This window comes from Polypterus senegalus, chromosome 4, assembly GCF_016835505.1.
Source record: "Polypterus senegalus isolate Bchr_013 chromosome 4, ASM1683550v1, whole genome shotgun sequence".
Taxonomy (NCBI): domain Eukaryota; kingdom Metazoa; phylum Chordata; class Cladistia; order Polypteriformes; family Polypteridae; genus Polypterus; species Polypterus senegalus.
The window spans coordinates 236,237,340-236,261,923 of NC_053157.1; the positions used below are offsets into that span (position 1 = coordinate 236,237,340).

General features: G+C 44.2%; 1 protein-coding gene and 1 pseudogene across 1 annotated transcript in view; one reads left to right on the forward strand and one right to left on the reverse strand.

Annotated features, from left to right (window-relative positions):
* Positions 1–24,584, reverse strand: part of LOC120528218 (zinc finger protein 665-like) — a 71,026-nt gene that overhangs the window by 36,567 nt on the left and 9,875 nt on the right. The window contains exons 2-3 of the mRNA XM_039752319.1: positions 23,600–24,146; positions 17,734–18,893 (exon numbers count right to left, since the gene is read on the reverse strand). Coding sequence (XP_039608253.1) covers positions 17,734–18,893; positions 23,600–24,014 — 1,575 coding nt within the window. The 5' untranslated portion in view covers positions 24,015–24,146. The remainder of the gene's footprint in view (positions 1–17,733; positions 18,894–23,599; positions 24,147–24,584) is intronic.
* LOC120528214 lies at positions 4,898–6,073 on the forward strand (annotated as a pseudogene).

Genomic DNA, 24,584 nt, shown 5'->3' on the forward strand with positions numbered 1-24,584 from the left:
CTCTGCCCACCATTCATCAGAGGGGAGTGAGGTCAAAATTTGGTCAGTTTTAACCAAAGCTAGCTTATCATGTCATGAACATTTCCAGAAAGTGTGGCCTCTTGCTTTGGAGTCGTTGCTGAGCTCTCGTTCCTTACAGGTGGCATCACCTGGTTTCATATCATTAAGGGGCCTTTGTCATGGCAGCCATATTGACTTGAAGTAGTACGGCAAGCGCAGGTATAAGTAATGACGTTAATGAAGGTGCCAGTTATGCTACACTCAAATTGAGCAGAAGCTTCATCTACACCACTAGTGACACCTGTGCCTGCCATACTGTTTCATGTCAAAATGGCTGCCATGAGACGGGCCCATTCCACTGTGGCTAATACATGCCAATGCTCTGCCCTGCATTATTCAGGGGGGAGTGAGGTCAAAATTTGTTTAGCAAAACTAGCTTATCATGTCATGAACATCTCCAGAAAGTGTGGCCTCTTGCTTTGGAGTCGTTGCTGAGCTCTCGTTCCTTACAGGTGGCATCACCTGGTTTCATATCATTAAGGGGCCTTTGTCATGGCAGCCATATTGACTTGAAGTAGTACGGCAAGCGCAGGTATAAGTAATGACGTTAATGAAGGTCCCAGCTATGCTACACTGAAACTGAACAGAAGCTTCTTCTACGCCATTAGTGACACCTGTGCCTGCCATACTGTTTCATATCAAAATGGCTGCCATGAGACGGGCCCATTCTACTGTGACTAATAAATGTCAAAGCTCTGCCTGGCATTCATCAGAGGGGAGTGAAGACAAAATTGGTCCGTATTTACCAAAGGTAGCTTATCATGCCATGAACACCTCCAGAAAATATGTGTGATGAAGCGGGTTCTTCTCTGTGCTCCCAGCTTTTAAACCCGACACCGTCGGTAATGTCACTGGATGAACTGATCAGTGAGTACACCACGAAGCAAGGTGCGTAAAGGTGAAAAAATGCAAAAATGCTTTTATTTAAAAACCGCAAAATAAATAGTGCAGCGTTCCCAACAGAGCGGAATTTAATAAATAATCCACTAAAACGGGTGAATCAGTGGAGGTTAAAATCCAATAGATAATTCCTTTTCAAAGTGAGGTTAAAACAATAGCTGGAAGCAGTCCTTTAAAATACAAGCTGGTGCCTTCATCTGCTGGCGACCCCCCTGCTTCTCCCATCCAGGCTTGGCACCAGGCAGCTGACCTTCTCCGCTTACTGGTCTCGTGGCTTCCCGATCCCTGGTTTCATTCTGCACTCCCCAGACTGAGACTTGGGTTCCCCAGCAGGAGTGACTACCGACCGCCCCGGGCGCTGGCCAAACACCCTGCCAGGGCTCACTTCTCATCTGCCTTCTATTCTCAACGGCGAGTGTGTCTTCACTTGCTTGTGCACCGGCTTTCTGCCGCCATCTTCCCCGTTACCCTCAGTTCGCTTTCTTTCTTTTTTTATTTTTTCTCTCCCCTTCACACTTGCGCTCCTACTACATATCATGGGGACGTGGCTCAGGTGTGACGATTGCCAGTTCCCAGCATCAATTATGGACGCAGACGATTCTTCAACTGTGCACTTAAGTGAGGAAACGCCCGCATCACAAAGCGCTCCAGCCACACTATCACGCCCCCTATATAAGCCTCGAGTGCGGCGATTATCTATTTAAAAACTGGGCTTTTTCATCTGAGCCGTGGACCCGCTATACCACAGTGTGGCCTTGGGTTGGTGAGTCGTTGCTGAGCTCTCATTACTTAAGGTGGCTTCACCTGGTTCCATATCACTAATGGGCCTTTCTCATGGTAGCCATATTGACTTGAAGTAGTACGGCAAGCGCAGGTGTAAGTAATGACGTTAATGAAGGTCCCGATTATGCTACACTGAAATGGGGCAGAAGCTTCATCAGTGGCACCTGTGCCTGCCACACTTTTTGGCTGCTGTGAGAAGATCCCATTCAACTCTGGCTAATAAATGCCAGCCTTGCAGTTAGGAGACCCGGGTTCACTTCCCAGGTCCTCCCTTCGTGTTCTCCCCGTGTCTGTATGGGTTTCCTCCCAAAGTCCAAAGACATGCAGGTTAGGTGCATTGGCCATCCTAAATTGTCCCTAGTGTGTGCTTGGTGTGTGTGTGTGTGTGTGCCCTGCGGTAGTCTGGTGCCCTGCCCGGAGTTTGTTTCCTGCCTTGTGCCCTGTGTTGGCTGGGATTGGCTCCAGCAGACCCCTGTGACCCTATAGTTAGGATATAGCAGGTTGGATAATGGATAGATGGAAAATAAATGCCAATGCTCCACCCCACATTCATCAGAGGGGAGTGAGGTCAAAATTGGTTCTAAAGTTAGCTTGTCATGTCATGAACATCTCCTGAAAGTGTGGCCTTTGGTTTGTGAGTCGTTGCTGAGCTCTCATTCCTTATCTGACGTGTGCATCAAACCCGCAATTCCTAACAGTGCTGTTGAAGAGCAGTTAGTGATCGGGGAGTGGTTATGACGGGTTAATGGGGTTCATGAAAAATAGCACTAAAGCCAGAACTAGCAGTGAGAATATCAGTCAGTCAGTCATTATCCAACCTGCTATATCCTAACATAGGGTCATGGGGGTCTGCTGGAGCCAATCCCAGCCAGCACAGGGTGCGAGGCAGGAACAAATCCCCAGGCAGGTCGCACATACACACACAAACACACACACACCAAGCATGCAGACTAGGGACAATTTAGGATGACCAATGCACCTAACCTGCATGTCTTTGAACTGCAGGAGGAAACCAATGTAGCCACATGGAGAACATGCAAACTCCACACAGGGAGGACCTGGTAAGCAGCAGCGCTACCCACTGCACCACCATGCAGCCCTCCTCTCCGTCTATTCATCCATCCATCCATTTTCCTACCCGCTATATCATATCTACAGGTTCACGGGGGTCTGCTGGAGCCAATCCCAGCTAACACAGGGCGCAAGGCAGGAAACAAACCCTGGGCAAGTTGCCAGCCCACCGCAGTAACCAGTAGACAGGAGGAGCTTAATGATATATATATATATATATACTGCTCAAAAGAATTAAAGGAACACTTTTGAATCAGAGTATAGCATAAAGTCAATGAAACTTATGGGATATTAATCTGGTCAGTTAAGTAGCAGAGGGGGTTGTTAATCAGTTTCAGCTGCTGTGGTGTTAATGAAATGAACAACAGATGCACTAGAGGGGCAACAATGAGATGACCCCCAAAACAGGAATGAATGGTTTAACAGGTGGAGGCCACTGACATTTTCCCTCCTCATCTTTTCTGACTGTTTCTTCACTAGTTTTGCATTTGGCTACAGTCAGTGTCACTACTGGTAGCATGAGGCGATACCTGGACCCTACAGAGGTTGCACAGGTAGTCCAACTTCTCCAGGATGGCACATCAATACGTGTCATTGCCAGAAGGTTTGCTGTGTCTCCCTGCACAGTCTCAAGGGCATGGAGGAGATTCTAGGAGACAAGCAGTTACTCTAGGAGAGCTGGAGAGGGCCATAGAAGGTCCATAACCCATCAGCAGGACCAGTATCTGCTCCTTTGGGCAAGGAGGAACAGGATGAGCACTGCCAGAGCCCTACAAAATGACCTCCAGCAGGCCACTGGTGTGAATGTCTCTGACCAAACAACCAGAAAGACTTCATGAGGGTGACCCAAGGGCCCCATGTCCTCTAATGGGCCCTGAGCTCACTGCCCAGCAGCATGCAGCTCGATTGGCATTCGCCATAGAATACCAGAATTGGCAGATGCACCACTGGTGCCCTGGGCTTTACAGATGAGAGCAGGTTCACCCTGAGCACGTGACAGAAGTGAAAGGGTCTGGAGAAGCCATGGAGAACATTATGCTGCCTGTAACATCATTCAGCATGAGCAGTTTGGTGGTGGGTTAATGATTGTCTGGGGAGGCATATCCATGGAGGGTCACACAGACCGCTACAGGCTTGACAAAGGCACCTTGGCTGCCATTAGGTATCAGGATGAAATCCTTGGACCCATTGTCAGACCCTATGCTGGTACAGTGGCTCCTGGTGCACGACAATTCCTGGCCTCATGTGGTGAGAGTATGCAGGCAGTTCCTGGAGGATGAAGGAATTGATACCATTGACTGGCCACCACACTTTCCTGACCTAAATCCAATAGAACACCTCTGGGACATTATGTTTTGGTCCATCCAATGCCACCAGGTTGCACCTCAGACTGTCCAGGAGCTCAGTGATGCCCTGGTCCAGATCTGGGAGGAGATCCCCACACCACCATCTGTCATCTCATTAGAAGCATGCACGATGTTGTCAGGCATGTATACAAGAACACAGGGGCCATACAAAGTGCTGCATACAATTTGGAGTTGCTGCAGTTCAATTTTGACAAAATGGACTAGCCTGCCACATCATGTTTTCACTCTGATTTTTGGGGCGTCTTTGAATTCAGGGTTCTGTAGGTTGATCATTTTCATGTCCATCAAACGATGTGGCATCCTTTCGTTCCTAACACATTACCCAGTCTATAGGGCTGTTCCACGAAGCGAGCTAACCTCAAAATCCAGGTTTATTTCGATAATCCCGGTTTAATTTCTCCAAATTCGGTTCCACGAACGAGGCTAACCTGAAGCTCCGCTTAATTACTATGCCAACATATGCTCTTGGACAAGCCTGCTCCGTGGCAGGTTAGTTGTGAAGCTTATCTTAGCTTGATGAATATGATTGGACAAGCCATGTGATGTCACAGCACGACATTCTGCGGAGCTTGGATTATTCTGCTGCTGTTCACTCCCTCTTTCGCACACATCGACCCTCCAATATAAAATTATTACAGATTACATGCAGGCGATTCTAATTACTTAGAAAGTATAAAATGACAAGGAGTGCATTGAAGGCTTTTACATGAATAACCATGGCGTGCCCATTTATTCATAATCCAGTTGATGAGGGAGCGAGGCTCATTCGTAGAGCTTTAAGGCAACAGGTTCCACAATTACTTCGCCCAGGATAGATCCGTTGCATTTTGGATGATTATTTATACTGAGCGCTATAGATTTAGTAGACACAGTATTGCATATTTGTGTCAGTTCTTGGAACCTTACATTTCTAAAAACACACGTCGCTCTAAAGCCCTTACGGTTGCACAGTCTTTGTGTATCGCTTTGCGTTATTTTGCCAGTGGTTCATTTCTGTACAGTGTGGGGGATGCTGAACATTTAAGCAAAGCTACAGTGTGCCGTGAAATCAGGAAGGTTTGCGTTGCATTAAAGTCCTTTTAAATATATTCATTACCTTTCCTGGCCACCGAGGAATTCTTGCCATTAAGGAAACTTTCTTTGGAATTAATGGTGCTTAATCTTTAAACATCTACTCATTTACAGCACATAAATCATTACCTGATAAGTAACTGAATTTAATTTGTCAGGCTTTCCTAACGTCATTGGAGCCATTGACTGTACACACGTGAGGATAAAGGCTCCAGCAGGTCCAACAGAGCCTGATTACATAAACCGCAAATCATATCACAGTATTAATGTACAGGTAAGTACTGATAATATCTCACATTTATATACAAGAGGTGAAAGTGTAGTCGTCCAACATTAGCAATGTATGTCATTACCATTTCCTAAAATGTTTCAGATGGTATGCACTGCTGAACATCTAATTTCAAACATTGTGGCAAAATGGCCAGGATCAGTACATGATGCCAGAATTTTTTTAGAGTCTTCACTGGCTCAAAGCCTCAGACAAGGCAAGTCAACTAAAATTCACAAATATACTATAGTTTATTATACTACAGTCTAATGTGTCTACTTTCCATTATAGGAATTTTTCCTGGTGTGCTGCTTGGTGACAGAGGATACCCATGTCTACCGTTTCTTCTCACACCATATACAGATCCTGCAACACAAGCAGAAAGACATTTCAACCATGCCCATTGTAAGACAAGGGCACGCATTGAAATGACATTTGGACAGTTAAAATCCAGGTTTAACTGCCTGCGGCATCTCGAGTTACACCAGACAGAGCGTGACATTGTAGTAGCCTGTGCAGTTTGCATAATGTGGCAATACTGCAGCAGGAGCGTATGCCAATAATGACGCATTCTTCACTTGCTGCCAGGACCTTTTCGTTCCACCCATGTTGCTCCTGAAACCAAGCATTATTAAAAATTATATTAATAATTACAATTATATATCACTTTTTATCCAAGATGAACCCATATAATTAACATGCTGTCCTGTTTATCAATGTGTTAAAATAACCTTAAAGTACCTTACAACTGGTAACAAAATGCATATGTAAAAGGAAATTTTAATGACTATACATTTTGAAGGCTTGAAACTGTTCTCATTTAGTTGTTAAATAGTTTGACATCCTAACACAAAAGTTACTAAAATCATGTTCTTACGCATTTAACTTGTGAGCTATTTTCTGCCATGCAGCCTCACGAGCTTTGATAATACAGCTCGTGTTCCCCTTTCTAGTTATTATAGCTTTGTAGTCCTCATAGGCTTGTAATAATAATTCTTAAAAAACGCAGCTCTTTTCTTAGTTTCCATTCTTACTTATCCAGCATCAATTAACAAGGCTGCCTTTTATATCGCGTGGGACGCACACGAGCCTCGCTTATCAAGCTTGGCTTGAATTAGCGGAGATTAAATACACCTGAATTTTGTTCGTGGAACTCAATGAGCCTGAAGTGAACTGTTAGGCTAACTCAAGCGAGGCTATTACAAATAATCCTCGATTTTATAAGCTCGCTTCGTGGAACAGCCCTCTGGATCAGTATAGATATTCAGGAGGATTTCTTTTTCCCATTGAGATCTGATGTGTTTTCAAAGTGTTCCTTTAATTTTTGGAGCAGTATATATATATATATATATATATATATATATATATATATATATATACACATATACACAGTGGTGTGAAAAACTATTTGCCCCCTTCCCCCTTGTTTCTGATCATCAAACACATTTAACCATTAGTCAAATATAACACAAGTAAACACAAAATGCAGTTTTTAAATGATGGTTTTTATTATTTACCAAACCTACATGGCCCTGTGTGAAAAAGTAATTGCCCCCTTGTTCAAAAATCACCTAACTGCGGTGTATCACACCTGAGTTCAATTTCCGTAGCCACCCCAGGCCTGATTACTGCCACTCCTGTTTCAATCAAGAAATCACTTCAATAGGAGCTGCCTGACACAGAGAAGTAGACCAAAAGCACCTCAAAAGCTACACATCATGCCAAGATCCAAAGACATTCAGGAACAAATGAGAACAGAAGTCATTGAGATCTATCAGTCTGGTAAAGGTTATAAAGCCATTTCTAAAGCTTTGGGACTCCAGCAAACCACACAGCGAGAGCCATTATCCACAAATGGCAAAAACATGGAACAGTGGTGAACCTTCCCAGGAGTGGCTGGCCGACCAAAATTACCCCAAGAGCGCAGAGACGACTCATCCGAGAGGTCACAAAAGACCCCAGGACAACTTCTAAAGAACTGCAGGCCTCACTTGCCTCAATTAAGGTCAGTGTTCACAACTCCACCATAAGAAAGAGACTGGCCTGCAAAAACAGCCTGCATGGCAGATTTCCAAGACGCAAACCACTGTTAAGCAAAAAGAACATTAGGGCTCGTCTCAATTTTGCTAAGAAACATCTCAATGATTGCCAAGACTTTTGGGAAAATACCTTGTGGACTGATGAGACAAAAGTTGAACTTTTTGTAAGGCAAATGTCCCGTTACATCTGGCGTAAAAGGAACACAGCATTTCAGAAAAAGAACATCCTACCAACAGTAAAATATGATGGTGGCAGTGTGATGGTCTGGGGTTGTTTTGCTGCTTCAGGACCTGGAAGGCTTGCTGTGATAGATGGAACCATGAATTCTACTGTCTACCAAAAAATCCTGAAGGAGAATGTCCGGCCATCTGTTCGTCAACTCAAGCTGAAGCGATCTTGGGTGCTGCAACAGGACAATGACCCAAAACACACCAGCAAATCCACCTCTGAATGGCTGAAGATGTCCAAATTGTGCCCAAAGTGTCCATATTTTGTGTGGCCACCCACCATTATTTTCCAGCACTGCCTTAACTCTCTTGGGCATGGAGTTCACACGAGCGTCACAGGTTGCCTCTCCTCCATGACGACATCACAGAGCTGGTGGATGTTAGAGACCTTGTGCTCCTCCACCTTCCCCACAGACGCTCAACAGGGTTTAGGTCTGGAGACATGCTTGGCCAGTCCAGCACCTTTACCCTCAGTTTCTTTAGCAAGGCGGTGGTCATCTCGGAGGTTATCATGTTGGCCTACTGCCCTGCGGCCCAGGGAGGGGATCACGCTCTACTTTAGTAGGTCACAGTACATGTTGGCATTCATGGTGCCCTCAATGAACTGTAGGTCCCCAGTGCCGGCAGCACTCATGCCGCCCCAAACCATGACACTCCCACCACCATGCTGGACTGTAGGCGAGACACGCTTGTCTTTGTACTCCTCACCTGATTGCCCCCACACACACTTGACACCATCTTATCCACAGTTGCTCTCGGTCTCATCAGTTCCAGTACTCCATGTCCTTCATCTGCTTGTCTTTCTTGTGTATCATCTTTAGAAGATCTGGGATGACAGCCATGCAGACCAATTTGATGCCATGTGCGGTGGGCGTGTGGTCTGAGTACTGCCAGGCTGACCCCCCTCTGCAGCAATGCTGGCAGCACTCATACGTCTGATTTTAAAAGACCACCTCTGGATATGACGCCGAGCATTGGCACTCAATGGCGAGGCCTGTTCTGAGTGGAGCCTGTCACTGTGTGGTCTCGGCCGCCGTGCTGCAGCTCAGTTTCAGGGTGTTGCCAATCTTCTTATCGCCTCGGCCATCTTTATGGAGAGCAACAGTTCTTGTTTTCAGATCCTCAGGGAGTTCTTTGCCATGAGGTGCCATGTTGCACTTCCAGAGAGTGTGAGAGCGAGAACAGCAAATGTAACACACCTGAGACCTTGTAACACAAACGAGTCACATGACAGCGGGCAGGGAAAATGGCGAATCGGGCACACTTTGGACATTTTTCACTTGTGGGTCTACTCACTTTTGTTGTTTGACATTAATGGCTGTGTGTTGAGTTATTTTGAGGGGACAGCAAGTTTACACTGTGATACAAGCTGTACATGAACTACTTTACATTGTGTCACGGTGTCACATCTTCAGTGTTGTCCCATCAAAAGATAGAATCAAACATTTAGAAAAATGTCAGGGGTCTACTCACTTTTGTGAGATACGGTAAAAAATACTTTTTAAAAGCCACACTTATATTACGTTAAAAAGCACTTTACATAAATCAATAAAATCTTAGCAAAAGTGCCCACCCTTTTATTTTACGAGTGATGTATGAGAGACTTATTTTCTACTTTTTACTATACTTTTTAACGTAATATAAGTGTGACTTATTTATATATATATATATATATATATATATATATATATATATATATATATATATATATATATATATATATATATGAGTATATTGGGTTTTTTTTAGTATAATTTTGTAATCAATATTTAAAAACTTCCTTCCTTTAATGCGCACACGTGCCGGTCCCGGGACATAACAGCGTTTTGACGATGTCACAGTAATGTGTGCATGCCCCTCTGCCATGCATCTCGACACCCTACCCATCAAATGAAACTTCAAAGTCTCGTCTTTCCGATGATATAAACCATTTTGACACACAACAACCACAGCACTGACACTAAAGCCTTTTTACAGAGAAGTACATACTTTTAAGAGTTGACTGTCCCTACCTTTGAAGACCCCCTGCAAGTCAAACATCAATATTTCCGAGCAGTATTGATCCCATTGTGTCCGTAAGGCTCCAGCGAATATAATCCAGTAAAACGATTAGGTCCAAAACACACGATATATTCTCAAAGGGACAAAAACTCCAGAAAACGTTTCATAACTTGAGACTAGCTACGTAATTTTTTTTCATTTCTATTGCTCATATCAGACGTAATTTGTTTCTGTCGGCGATAACCATGCTACCGCATGAAACACGGAAGTGTTAGCTTCTGATCGACACCTAAGTTGGCCAATTACGACGGGTCTGGGGTTGACTGGCACCTCGTATAGCCAACCAGTGTCACAGACAGCTTTGAGGATGACGTATAGCTGAACTCTGGTAGAATCTACCAGTTTGATTGGACACTGTGACTGACACTCAAAACTTACAGCCAATGAGCAGCCGAGCATTTTGATATGTAACTTGCCATACTAACTTGTAAACAAAACGATCAGAGCTGTGTGAAGGTGGCATTTGTGCCAGTCTGCAGAGTTGGTGCGTGGTTGTTTATTGTGATTTCGCCAAGTTTTTCGCATTTTAAATATGAATAAAGTAGAAGATAAACGTAAATACACTCTCGATTAAATAATAGATGCATGTACGCGTGAAAGTAATCAACCGCCCAGGAGACGTCTAATGGCAGAGAGCGACATGTGCCACGCCCTTGTGCTTTCTGCTTGCTAGTGATTGCTGCCATCAAGTGGCACATGGAAAAACGCTGAGCTGTGTTGTAACAGTTTGTAAAAGAAATGTATATAGTTTGTGTGCATTTTATAAAAAAAAAAAAAAAAAATATATATATATTTTTGGCCCATAAGACTTGTATTGACTATTTTTACATAGAAATGTGTATTTTTTATTGTTTTTATTATTTTTATAACTAATAGAGTGACACTGTGTGTAGATATAGATTCCTTTAGGTGTAAGCTTTCAGTAGAGCCCTCATTGATATCTGTGGGTTGAAGCATTCAAAAGTTATTACACTTTTTCCATACGTTCCAAAATGTGGATAATGGTCCCTCTAAAAAGCACCTGGACATGCCCACATAACAACTGGTGCTAAAATGTCATTTTACAGGTATTCTTTTCAAATTTGAAATGTGAGTAGTCAACAAGTTATTCTGTTGGTACATAGTGTGTTTCTGTCCCCACCTACCTACTGCAGCTTTATTTTCCTTTATTTTCATAAAAAACTTAGGCGAGAACAAAAAAAATCATTTTTGTGAGTTCTAATGTGCATAACTTTTGATCAGTCACACCTACAGTGATTCTGACTACTAAGGGTGAAACTAGAGAATGTTACCTTTACAAAGAGACCAAACATGTGTTTATACTCCAGATAGTTCAATAACAGCAATGATTCTAATTTGGAGAGGTCGAATTACAAGCGATTTAGCAAAAATGACCCCGCTTAAGAAGGGGTCTTAATATTTCTCTCTTTTACTAGCACCATCTATTGGTGAAATCTTGCACAATTCTTCATAAGAAAATTTCATTTCTTAATTAACATGGATGACTTGATCAATTAGTGAAACTAATTATTGATTCATGTATTGTCATCAGAAGTGAGTAAGTGTGCACAATTGCAAGTCATTTGGATAATAGGAAGTGGGTTCAATATCGATTACAAGATTTGTACCGGACATCACTTCGCCTGCTCGAGAGATTCTCGGCAAATGTGGCAGGGCATCCAAACCATCACGGATTATAAGGCCCCACCGCGTATGTGTGTTAATGACCCCTCTCTTCTAGACGCTCTTAACACCTTCTATGCCAGGTTTGAGACACAGAACAACAAACCAGCATGGAAGACCACCCCCTCGCCAGACAATCAAGTCCTGTCCCTGTCTGCAGCTAGTGTGAGAAGGACTCTCACCAAGGTCAACCCCACACAAAGCGGCTGGACCAGATAACATACCTGGACGTGTGCTCAGAGTCTGTGCTGACCAGCTGACTGATGTCCTAGTGGACATCTGCAACATCTCCCTGAGCCAGGCTGTTGTGCCACAATGTTTGAAAAATACCATCATCAGACCTGTCCCAAAGACGGCCACAGCTTCGGAACTCAATGACTGCCGCCCAGTGGCACTTACTTCCATCATTATGAAGTGCTTTGAGCAGTTAGTCTTGAGCCACATAAAGAACCAGCTGCCCCCCAAACTGGACCCTTTACAGTTTGCATATCAATCAAACCGATCAACTGACGATGACGATTTCAATGGCACTCCACCGGACTTTGTCACACCTGGATCACCGTAATGCACGTGTAAGAATGCTGTTCATTGACTTCAGCTCAGCATTCAATACTATCATCCCCAGGCAGCTGATCAGTAAGCTGAATCTGCTCGGACTTAACACCTCCACCTGCAAGTGGATTCTGGACTTTCTCCCTGAAAGACCCCAAACAGTACAGATTGGGAATATAAGATCTAACACCATCACACTGAGCACAGGTGCCCCCCCAGGGTTGTGTGCTGAGCCCGCTACTCTTCACGCTGCTGACCCATGATGGCACTTCCAACTCTGACACAAACCACTACTACAGTAGTGGGACTCATCGAGAACGACGATGATGCGGCGTACAGAGAAGAGGTGGAACGGCTGGCACTTTGGTGCAAAGACAATAATCTGTCTCTTAATGTTGAAAAGACAAAAGAGTGGATTGTTGACTTCAGGAAGACCAAGGCTGCCCATCTTCCACTCAGCATTCACAGAGGACCTGCCCTGGACCAAAAACACCACCCATCTTACAAAAAGAGCCCAGCAGCTTCTCTGCTTCCTATGACGACTGAAGAAGGTGCTCCTCCCTAAACCCATACTTAGCACCTTCTACAGAGGCAACATAGTAAGCGTCCTGACCAGCTGCATCACAGTCTGGTATGGAAACTGCCATGCCTCCGACCTCAAAGCCCTTCAGAGGATTGTGCGGACCGCTGAGCACATTATTGGCAGTCCACTGCCCAGTCTGCAGGAGATCTACACCTCACGCTGCCTTCATGAAGCCACTATCATCATGGCAGATCCTTACCACCCCTCCAACCAACTGTTTACTCCTCTTCCATCTGGAAGACGACTCTGCAGCACCAGGAGCAGGTCTGCTAGATTGTGCAATAGTTTCTTTCCTCAAGCAGTCCGGCTCCTGAACACCATGCTGCCCTCCTCCACACTGGACTCTTTACTCCTTACACTCTCTGGATTACATAGCACTACATAACACTGTATACATCTTGTGTATTGCACCTTTTGACTCTGAAGGACGATATTTCGTCCTACTGTGTACTGTAAGTATATCGTTAGGATGACAATAAAGCTCGACTTGACTTGAAGTTAAAAGCAGCGTGGTAATAATAATACAATTAACGTGATAGAAGCTATTGAAATGATTGCAAACGCCTGATCACAAGTTAAAGATAGTGACAAATACAGACTCATTACTACGAAATATCTTTTGAGGTCCCTTGCAGTTCATTGTAACAGAATTTTACTTGTATTTTCATCTCCCTTTATCAAATTATTTTATTGTTTACCTGTAATAAAACCATTCCATTGATATGCAGATCTTTTTTTTTTTTTTTTAAAGAGAATTCAGCTTAGGGAAATGGTGGGTCGGTGGATGTGGTTGCAATCAATGCTGAATTTTCAAAGTTGTTACCGGTTGGCCAGCTTCCCTAGCTGACCACACTGGTTCAAGTCTCACCAGAGTCCAGTTGCTTCTTAACGAGGCAGCCCACTTTTTTTTTTTTTTTTTGCCATTTTCTTCTTTGTGCTTCTTCTGTCAATCCTCTTGTTTACCAGACTCTGTAAGATTTGCTGCCCATCTCTGCTGGGGCTTTCACCGATCAGCGCAAACCTACTATTATGGAGGATGTCACGTGCAGGACATGGCAGTGTATTAAAGGAACGTGCCACCCCAAAAATGTTAATATGCTACTTATTGAACATAATTTAAGAAGCAACGCAACACCAGTTTAAGGAGTTGAAGAGTTTAGCACAAGGGGGAGTTGATGGGTGTTGGGAGTTCATGCAGAATGTCTATGAGCATTGAGATAATATTGGAGGATGAGGAAGATTATAAGGAGAAGGGCGATAATCAGGATTCTGAAAACTACAGAGGGATAAAGTTGATGTCACACACCGTGAACACTTACAGAAAGAAGGCGCTATAGGGGAGAAGCAGTTTGGTTTTATGCCAGGGAGAGGAAGAACCGCATTGCCGTTGCATTGAGATGTCTGATAGAGAAGCACAGAGTGCCTATGGTGTTTATTGACTTGGAAAAGGCTTCTGATGGAGTGCCACGTCAAGAGGTCTGGAAGTGCATGAGAGAGAAAGGAGGACCAGAGAAGCTTGTGAGGATCATCTAGTGCATGTATGGGGCTTGGGTTAACAGACAATACACCAGTTTGAGGAGGTCTGCACCAGGGATCTTCTTGAAGTCCTGACCTCTTTGATCTGGTTATGGGTGTGTTGTCTTCTGAGATGAATGACCAATCCTCCCAGGTGCAGGCTTTTTGCTGATGACGTTGTGTTGTGTAGCAGCAAGAAAGCAAGCTTTGGAAGATGGAAGACTGATGATAAACTGGAAGAGGAAAAGAATATCTGAGGTTTAATGATGATCAGGATTCACAGGTTAGCCTGCAGGAAGGGCTACAGAAAAGAGTTGAAAGATCTAAAATCAGGGGTAGCCATGTGATGGAAAACTAGACGCAGAGACCACCCAGAGAGTGCAGTGTGGATGAGTCAATTACAAGAAGGCATCAGGATGAACAAATAATTGAGCTGAAGGGTAAAGGTCAGGTTTGTAAGACCAGCAATGATGTACGGAGCCGAGAGACGGGAACACAGCAGGAGAAGAAGTTGGACGTGAACAGGATTGAGAACACCGAGATGGACGTGTGGAGTTACAAAGGAGACGAGACAAGCAGAGGTACAACACAAGCCAGAAAGATACCTACAGGAAAAGGAGGTTGTAGTGCTACGAGAGAGACAATGAAAACGGGAGCAAAAGAGGGATGGGAATGGAAGTGGCAGGGCGACAGAAAGGGAAGAGGATGGATCAAGAGAAAGAAAAAGGGTCGGACTGGGGAGGAGGAGGAGGAGGAGCAGGACCGAGCTGAATGGAGAAGGTCGATCAAGCGCATCAAACCCACACGGAAGTGGGAAGAAGATGAAGACGATGGACTCACCACATGTAGTTTGTATTGATGGGAGAGAGAGATTTTTAATCTGATGTTCTCATGCAGAACAGGGAGAGAAAGGTTGAGGACATTAGACAAGCAAGGCAATAGTGACCAATGGTGAAGGAGAGCAAAAATGTGAAAAAACATCTATGGCAAAAGAAAAACTCATGTTAATTTGTGCCACAACGTCCATATCAGCTATACAGTGGGATGCTCAAAATCTACAAAACACATTTTGTTTTGCTAAAATATTGTTAAATAGAAACTTCTGGAAAAATCAGTCGCACATCATAAACAAGGAAACTAAGCCTTATGGGCACGGGTGTCAGACTCCGGTCCTGGAGGGCCGCAGTGGCTGCAGGTTGTCATTCTAAGCGTCTGTAATCAGAATATAAGTTTAATGTCACTGTCCATCCATCCATTATCCAACCCGCTATATCCTAACTACAGGGTCACGGGGGTCTGCTGGAGCCAATCCCAGCCAACACAGGGTGCAAGGCAGGAAACAAACCCCGGGCAGGGCGCCAGCCCACTGCAGGGCACACACACACACACACACACACACGGGACAATTTAGAATCGACCAATGCACCTAACCTGCATGTCTTTGGACTGAACAACTTTGGAGAACATGCAAACCCCGGGTCTCCTAACTGCGAGGCAGAAGCGCTACCCACTGCGCCACCCTGCCGCCCCCTAATGTCACTGTGCTCTGTGCAAATATTTTAAATGTTTTTTCTTTCCTTTCCACGTGCACAGCTGAGCCAGATTTAGTACAAAGGGGTTCATCATTTAGAACTGCTAGGCAAGCATTAGAAGACGAGAAAGGGACAACTGCGAAAATGGGCATTGTACTATTTCTGCGTGCATGAAATTGAATCCTCTCTTTGTCTTGTTTGGAATGGCATGAGGGCCTGCACATGGAGAAAGGGTATAAAACCTTGGAACATTGCCCGGCACACCTTTGAAGCAGACGGACGGATGGGAGAGGACGTCAGCCGATCCTGAAAATCCTTCCAGCGCAGCGACGAAAAATGGCAGACTCTCACATGGGCTTGTCATTTGGCTTCCTTTCGTCTGTTATGCCACGTAAATCATCATTAAAGAAAGCCAAGTCATTTTCTCCAATGTGATTTCTTACCGCCGTATCACTATGAGAGGGATATCGCCTTTTAGTATTGTATCTGTATAGTTTCGGGTTGCTTAAAATGCCGCAATTACAAAGGAGCCTATTCCAAACAGGAAGCTAGCGCCCCCTGCTGGAAAGACCGTCCTCTTCAATGGTTAACCTTTTTTGCCTTTGTTTTAATTCACTTGTCTCCGGCCCCCTGAGTTGTTTCTTTTTCCTTAATTAGCAGCCAAACAATAATGAGACACGAAACGAGCCGCCACATGAGCAGCTCACCGGTGCCTATCACACAGTATCTGAAAATAAAGGAGGACGAAGGTCTCAGTAATGCTGATCTCTCAGGTCACCCAAACATTTTGACGGAGTTCTTGGGAAAAACAGAAAATCAACAGTGTTGGAAATGTCTGCTGCGGCAGAATGAGAGCAGCAACAAGCTGTGGAATTAAATAACGGGTTTAATAAACAGCCATAATCGACTTCTCATTATTGGTTGGAGTGAAATTGGCTGGAGTTTGAAGTTCATCTGTCGGCTCGTTTCACGTCTCCTTTCTGTTTGGCTGTCATTTAATGAAGAAAGGAATCAATTCAGAGGACCAAATCCTTAAAAACAGGGCCATTAAAATGAAAGGAAAAGGAGTTAAATTAGCAGTGAAAATGAAAACCTGCAGCCAATGCGGCCCACCAGGACCGGAGTTGGCCACCCCTGCCTTTTGGGATTGAGTTTTTCAATTGAAGACAGGTTCTTGACTAAAAATGAGGGGGAGAGGTAGGCCTTCAATTCACATCGCAGAATCATTACCAACCATCACCCAAAACCAATGTCCAAGCAGGCGTTGGGCACCTTTCAAATCCTGGGGAGAGACGTGCAGTCCTCTTGATGTGGTAAAAAGTAGGTTCACCTTGATCACTTTTGTTTTCAGTCTTCTAAAGCAAAGCCCACCACATGAAGGTACTCACAAAGACTGAAGTAGGGTTACTTTTCTGTCCTCCGTTCATTCGTGACCCTCAGAGTTTGCTCCTCCAAACTTTTGTGGTGTGCTTACTATCAAGAGTGGTCTGAACCTCACTCTTAAGACAGTTGCGTTGCTTCTCTTGATCTCTTACTCCTTTCAGTTTGCAGTGAGGGCTCAGTGTAGCACCAGGATTGTTCCTATTAAAGCTTCATTTTTCATTTCATATGGACTTATGGTCATTTGCAGGATGTCAAGATGGGTATTTCTTTAAGGGTCCTTTTGATCTGAACACAATAAGTACGGTTTATCTTGGCCTCTCCAGGGTGGTCATTAAAGACTGGTGTCTGGGAAACACTTGCCACCATTCAGAGGCTTCTTGCCATTGTGAAGTCTTTTTACAGCCATGAATTCCATTACTCTTTGAGAATCATTTACCACATTCAGTACAACAATAAGGCTTTTTACTACTTTGAATTCTGAAAGATCCTTGGGAATTACGTAAACGTGTGAATCCTTTAGCACATTTAGAACAATAAGATTTTTCTTAAGCAAGAATTTCTGAATGACTGAAAAGGGTGCAGTTATGTGAAAAATCACCTGCCACAATCACAACTGCACAACAGTGTGCATTCGTATGTGTTTCTGAAGACTGCTACTCTGGGTGAATCGTTTGCCACATTCAGAACAGCCATATGGCTTCTCCCCTGTATGAATTCTTGAGTGGCTATGGAGATGACTGCTGCTGTTGAATCGTTTGCCACACTCAGAACAGCAATATGGCTTCTCTCCGGTATGAATTTGTTTATGATGCCAAAGAGCACTATGGTAAGTGAATCTTTTCCCACATTCAGAACAAATATATGGCTTCTCTCCTGTATGAATTCTTGCGTGACTCTGAAGACTGCTGCTTTGAGTGAAGCGTTTGCCACACACAGAACAGCCATAGGGCTTCTCTCCTGTATGAATTCTGGTGTGGCTCAGAAGATTGCTACTTTGAGCGAATCTTTTGCCACATTTAGAGCAGCCATATGGCTTCTCTCCAGTATGAATTCTTGTGTGGCTTTGTAGACTGCTAATTTTAAAAAATCTTTTCCCGCATTCAGCACAGCCATACAACTTTTCTCCAGTGTGGATTCTGGCATGTCTTTGGAGACTACGACTGTCAGAAAACCGTTTGCCACAATCAGAGCAGCAATGAGATTTTTCTCCAACATGAATTCTTATGTGTGCCAGAAGATTGCTGTTATAGAGGAATGTTTTGCCACATTCTGAACAGCCAAACGGCTTCTCTCCAGTATGAATGCCTTTGTGGCTCTGAAGATGGCTACTTTGAATAAATCGTTTCCCACATTCAGCACAGCCATACGGCTTTTCTCCAGTGTGGAGTCTTAAATGTCTTTGGAGACTGTAAATGTCAGAAAGTCGTTTGCCACATTCAGAGCAGGAATGAGACTTTTCACCAGTATGAATTTTTAAGTGTGCCTGAAGCCTGCAGTTATGGAGGAATCGTTTGCCACATTCCGAACAGCAATATGGCTTTGGTTTTGTATAAACTGACTTCTGATCTTCACAGTCAGGTTTGTTTTTAAATGTTTGCTCACCTTCCTGATCTGTGTTACACCCTTGTTGTTGGTCAGTGCCGATGGTGTCCTTTGAGAGAGGAGAAATACTCTGTGAAGAGGCTGCTATCAGATTCTCACACCTTCTTGTAGATTTCTTCATCTTCTTGTCCTGCTTGTCTTGCAGTTTGCCCTGAAGAGACGTCTCAGCAAAGGAAGACTCTTGCTCTTGTAAATCTGCAACGAAACAAGGAGTTTAGTTAAAGTATTTTAACATAAATTAAAGCTTAACACGTGATAAGTGGCACACTAGTTGGCGTTTCTGTCTCACCCTTTCACTTCCATTTTTCTGGGGTATTCCAAGAAGAGCGCTTACGAGTAAGGACTTGAATAGGCCTCCTTTCCAAACTGAGGCTCAACCGTTTTCACAAATGGAAAGCGTTTACCACGACTTCAAGATGAGCCAAGGCAATCCATTACATGAGCACTCAAGACATTTAAGCAGCCCCCAAAAAGATCATCAAGAACATCAATGAGGGCTCACAAAGAAGAGTGTGTGATACCTGCAGGAGCGTGCCCTGGACTTTAACAGTGACGCTGACGGCATACATGGTGTATTATGGGACAGCTTGGAAGAGTTTTTAATTTGTGAAATTAAAGGAGAACATGTAACAGAGAGAGCAGTTGTCGCTTCAGCAGATGTTTAACAAATAATCCTCGATCTACAGTAACTCAAGGGAAAGATGTCCACTGATAAGAAAGTCAGAGAGGCCGTGTGCTAATCTATAGAAGACCGATACCCGAGTACATTACGGTTCTGAATTTGTGCACGGCATAATGTTAAAGGCATTATCTGAATTAGGAAAACGCTTCCTTTGAATTGTCCAGTTTGGTTGCAAATTTACAAGTTCACAATGTTAAAATGCCAGACTTGGGAGCATTCGGTACACAAAACCTCCGACTCCGACCCCTCAAGTTGTGGTACCACCAACTCGGACTCTTCTCTTTGTAATTAGACTTTGTAATTCAGAGCACATGACACACCAGGCTACGTTTTAGCACCCTAATTGATTGTTTCATTTGGTTTCACAGGTTGGTAGCAATGCAGCTGTGGCTTTTCGACATTATTTAACTCTTTTAGGGCTAATTTGTTTTTTTTTGTTTCTTATCTCCCAGGGCTGAATATTTTTCCAAAAACTAACATTTTTTTTAAAAAGAACACAAAGCAATTGTTTAACATATCAAATCAACAACAAATATTTACTTTTGACAAATGTTCCTGTCTTGCATGTTGTATGAGCCTGCATACTCGATGATTTCACAATCATTTTACACAGCAAAGTCCTGCGCAGTCTGATGTCGCTCAAAGCAGCCGATTTCAGTCATTGCCACATTGCACTGCTTACAATACGTGTTGCTTTGGTGCCTACTTTTCAATTGTCTGTTGCTGCACTTTCTCACACATATTGTTAGTGTGTACTGTAGAGAGACAAGTCACCCTTTTGCCATCGTGCCATTCCACTGCCACCAAGTTTTCTGCCCGCATGAAAACCGTATTGTCACCTCTTTTCATCTTCTGAAACTTTATGAACTTTATGCATGGCATTATAGCCTGGCTCACGCCATGGGGTTTGCTTCTATTTATTACAGAAGTGAATAAAGCTTTGCAGCAGCACATACCTATCACCATGCTGCATAAACTGTCCAAAGCCACCAGGGGACAAAGCACGTTTGGACCAGTGCTCCCAGAAGTGATATCACCAGTTCTGTCCCATCTCTATTTGTAATACCACAGCACGCTTCATCTCATCTTTTGTTGTGGGTTTACACTTTGAAAAACGAGAATGCGATGCAAACGCAGCCCGCGATTCAAAACATTTCTCTGCCTACCTGTTTGTCTCGTCTGACGGTAGCTGAAAAGCAGCATCAGGAGAGAGCAGCCTGAAGTACAGCAGCTGGTGATCTGTCGTGTCCAACAGCAAGCCATGCCGTCTTGTGAAGTCCAGCAGCCAGATCGGCTCTCAACGGATCAATGTCTGTGTATTTATCCCACGCGAACCTTGCCGTAGATCGGCTGCGTGAAGGCACTCAACTGGCAGCAGATCCGCTGGCGTGGCATCGGCTGGTGTTTGATCAGCTCACTCTCTTGCTCGATCTCCTGATCACTGTCAATAAAATCCGATTCTGAAAAATCAGAGTCCGACTCCGCGATAATACGCAAAACATTGTCTGCCAAGTGATTTCTTTTCTGCACTCGCTTCGCTCCCTTGTCGCATGTCGATGCCATCTTGCCATCGTTTACATTTCGCAACTCACGCACACGCTAGGATTAGTTGCCAAGTCGATGAGTCTATCATTCCTCCAAGCACAGAGGGAATGCTGTGACGTGACAGTGAGATTTGTCGCCATTAACAGCCGATTATCTCCCTCTATCCCTGGATGTCGACTTTAGTCGACATGCACCCTCAACCCCTCCTGTCGACAAAAGTCGACATCCGCCCTAAAAGAGTTAATAAAGAAGCGACAAGCACCAAGCTGCATTAAAAATGGCAAAACATACAAAGTTCAAAATGAGGCTGTGATTTTATCAAAAGAAATAACAGTTTCATCAAATTAGTAAACGTGAAAGTGGAAATTTTAACTCCACCTTTTTGAGGAAGGTTTGCATTTTCATCCATCATGCAACCCGCTATATCCTAACTACAGGGTCACGGGGGGGGGGGGGGTCTGCTGGAGCCAATCCCAGCCAACACAGGGCACAAGGCAGGAAACAAACCCGGGGGCAGGGTGCCAGCCCACCGCAGGGCACACACAACCACAATTTAGAATCGCCAGTCCATCTAACCTGCATGTCTTTGGACTGTGGGAGGAAACTGGAGTAGCAGGAGGAAACCCACGCAGACACGGGGAGAACATGCAAACTAACCCTAACCCAAAAGAAAAAAGCGACCACTGCGTACGGAAGAGGCAAATCCTTATAAGTTACTATTAAAAAAAAATAGGATGGTTTGGGTGGACAGAATTGGAATAAAAGCTATCTGAAAAATGGAAGATTTAATTTGTGCTTATTATAAATTGACATGCTTGATAAATATTTTGAGCACTGTTAAATGTGTGTATTACTGGAAATAATTCAGGAGACTTTATGAAGTGATTGATAAAAAAAAAAAAAAAAAAGTGTTTGTTACGAAATACGGGCCAGGCTCGGACACGTTGAAGTATCTGTTGCTCTTGCAAATGGCTTAAATCAGACATTAAGCATGAAAAAGGAGAACTGAGCATGTCACTAAATAGATACTGTCCCATGTTCAGCTTTGAAATATAATGGGAAAATTACATTTTCTGATAGACAGACAGACAAGGCAGGGCAGGCCGTCTGGACCATAGAACAGCGTCTGGAGCCTGAAGGCCTCGATTTTACTCCTGACGTCAATCAGTCCCTGCCCTCCTTCTGCCACTGGTAGGTGCAGCACACCTCTCTGGACCCAGTGTAGACTGTCCCAAAAAAAGTCAAGGATGATCGTCTGTACGGATTTGATCAGAGCTACTGGTGGATCAGCACACCTGAGCTTGTGCCAAAACATGGAGGCCATCAAGTTATTCAGGATTAACACCCTGCCTCTACATGAAATGTCCCTTCAGAAGCCACTTCCAACGGTTCAGCCTTGCTTGGATCAGATCTGTCCACCCCACCCAATTGTCTACAGCGGTGCCATTTGTGCCTAAATACACCCCCAGGTACTTAAACGCGTTTTTATTCCATTGGAGGGTCTCAGGAAGAGCCGGAAAAGACGCGAGTCCCCAGTCACCCAGCAAGAAAGCATTGCTGTTGAGCCAATTGACTTTCGCTGTCGTCAGTCCTTAAAAAACGTCTAAGCAGTTGACTAAAGTGTTTACCTCAGATGAAGAAGACACAAACACAGTCACATCATCTGCGTAGGCAACGACCTTAAAACAAGTAGTGGGGCAAACTGGGATGCTGAGACCAGAAAGACGACGCCTGAGCTGCTCTAGGAGGGGCTCAATTGACAGAGAGTAGAGCAACCCTGGCAAATACCCCTGGTGACAGAGAAGGGGGCTGTCAGGGCACCGTTAATCTTCAGAACGCCAAATATATTTGAGTAAAGCATCTGAACACATTTGGAGAAGGAGAACCCAAAGCAAAAGCTTGTCAGACTCTGAACAGATATTGGTGATCCACTCTGTCAAAAGCTTGAAGTCGTAATCGGGTCTCGCAGACAGAGACAGAGATAGATATGAAAGGCACTATAAGATAGATAGATAGATAGATAGATAGATAGATAGATAGATAGATAGATAGATAGATAGATAGATAGATAGATAAGGCACTATATAATAGATAGATAGATAGATAAGGCACTATATAATAGATAGATAGATAGATAGATAGATAGATAGATAGGATACTTTATTAGCAGCAATAGCCCCAAAGTTGACAGAAATCTACGTTTTGTACCCAGTACTTGTAAATTTGGTTGGTTTACACACACTTCCAAAAATGGTATTTTTCTGACTCATTAATACTACACGCCAAAACCAACCCAGACCTGTTGTAACTGCCCTGCAGACCTGCTGCGCTCCCCTCCACAACACTGGGATCTGATCCATCTGATCTCTCACTCTCCCGCTATATCACAATTCCGGGAGCTTTTTGACTGCCCCTCGTATCGGTGATGTTTAACTGCTTAAAATGACAGCTCTGTGTGGGAGAGTCACGTGTTGGAGACATTCAGCTATTCTATACCTTTACAGTTTAGGACTTCTTCAGTCAGCTACTGCAAGTTGTTTTGCACCCAAGCAGCTCGTCTCGATGTGTGCATCTCAAGCTCGCTTCCACCTACCAGAGACACCACAACGTGCACAGGAGGAACTTGCAAATGGGATCAGCTGCACCCTCTCTTCTGTTTAATCACATTACTTACTCATTCCCACACTCCGAGATGACTGCGGCTCTTCCCCTTCTCTCCGGTTTCCTTCCTTGACTTTCGCTTCAAACTCGGGGAGCTCCGATTTCAGCTCTACAGAGTCCTGCTGGGTAGCCGGCTGTCCGACATTAGCGGGCCAGGGCTGTAAACCGGAATTAGATTCTTCAAAATTCTCTTGCTTGAAAATATTCTGGGTTGCGGGGTTCTGCAGTTCAAGACTAACTGACAACTTTTCTTCCTCCACTTTAACTTCAACAATCCCCCCCTTGCACTCCTCCTCTTTAAAAATGGAGATTTCTCCTTCACATTCCTCCAGCTTCACAGACAGACCGTATAGCGCACCCCACTCACAGTCCTCTTGTTTAATGTGGGCCAGGCTTTGATCCACGCCATTCTCTTTGGCTGAGGCCATGGTCCGTGTTAAACTCTTCTCTCTCTCTTCAAATCTCCAATCTTCTAAGATTCCTTCCTCACATCAGGACTGGAGGCCATCAGACACCTCTCTGAACTGACATGTGAACGGCCAAGGAGGTTCTTTTATACCCTGCAAATGTAAAAATGATAGAATTACTTCATAGAGTCACCAAAGATAATTATATAGCACATTGCAGGGCTAACTTCCAGTTTTAAGCAAACGGAGAAAACTACCAGCTAAGCTTTACGCAGGATTTGAAATGCGCCGAAGCCCCCATGTTAGCCTAGGAAGCTCTCAGCAGAATTAAAGTGATAACTGAATTGACAGGAAGACAAAGTCTGGCCTGTGGTGGGCTGGCGCTCTGCCCGGGGTTTGTTCCTGCCTTGAGCTCTGTGCTGGCTGGGATTGGCTCCAGCAAACCCCCTGTAACCCTGTGTTAGGATATAGCGGGTTGGATAATGGATGTTGCGTTTAGCATGCATGCCTACTCATTTAGACGTTGGTGAGTCAAAAGGCCCAGCAGAGCCGCCATGTCCCAAAACAAAAGTTTGTTTCCTCAGTTCCCAC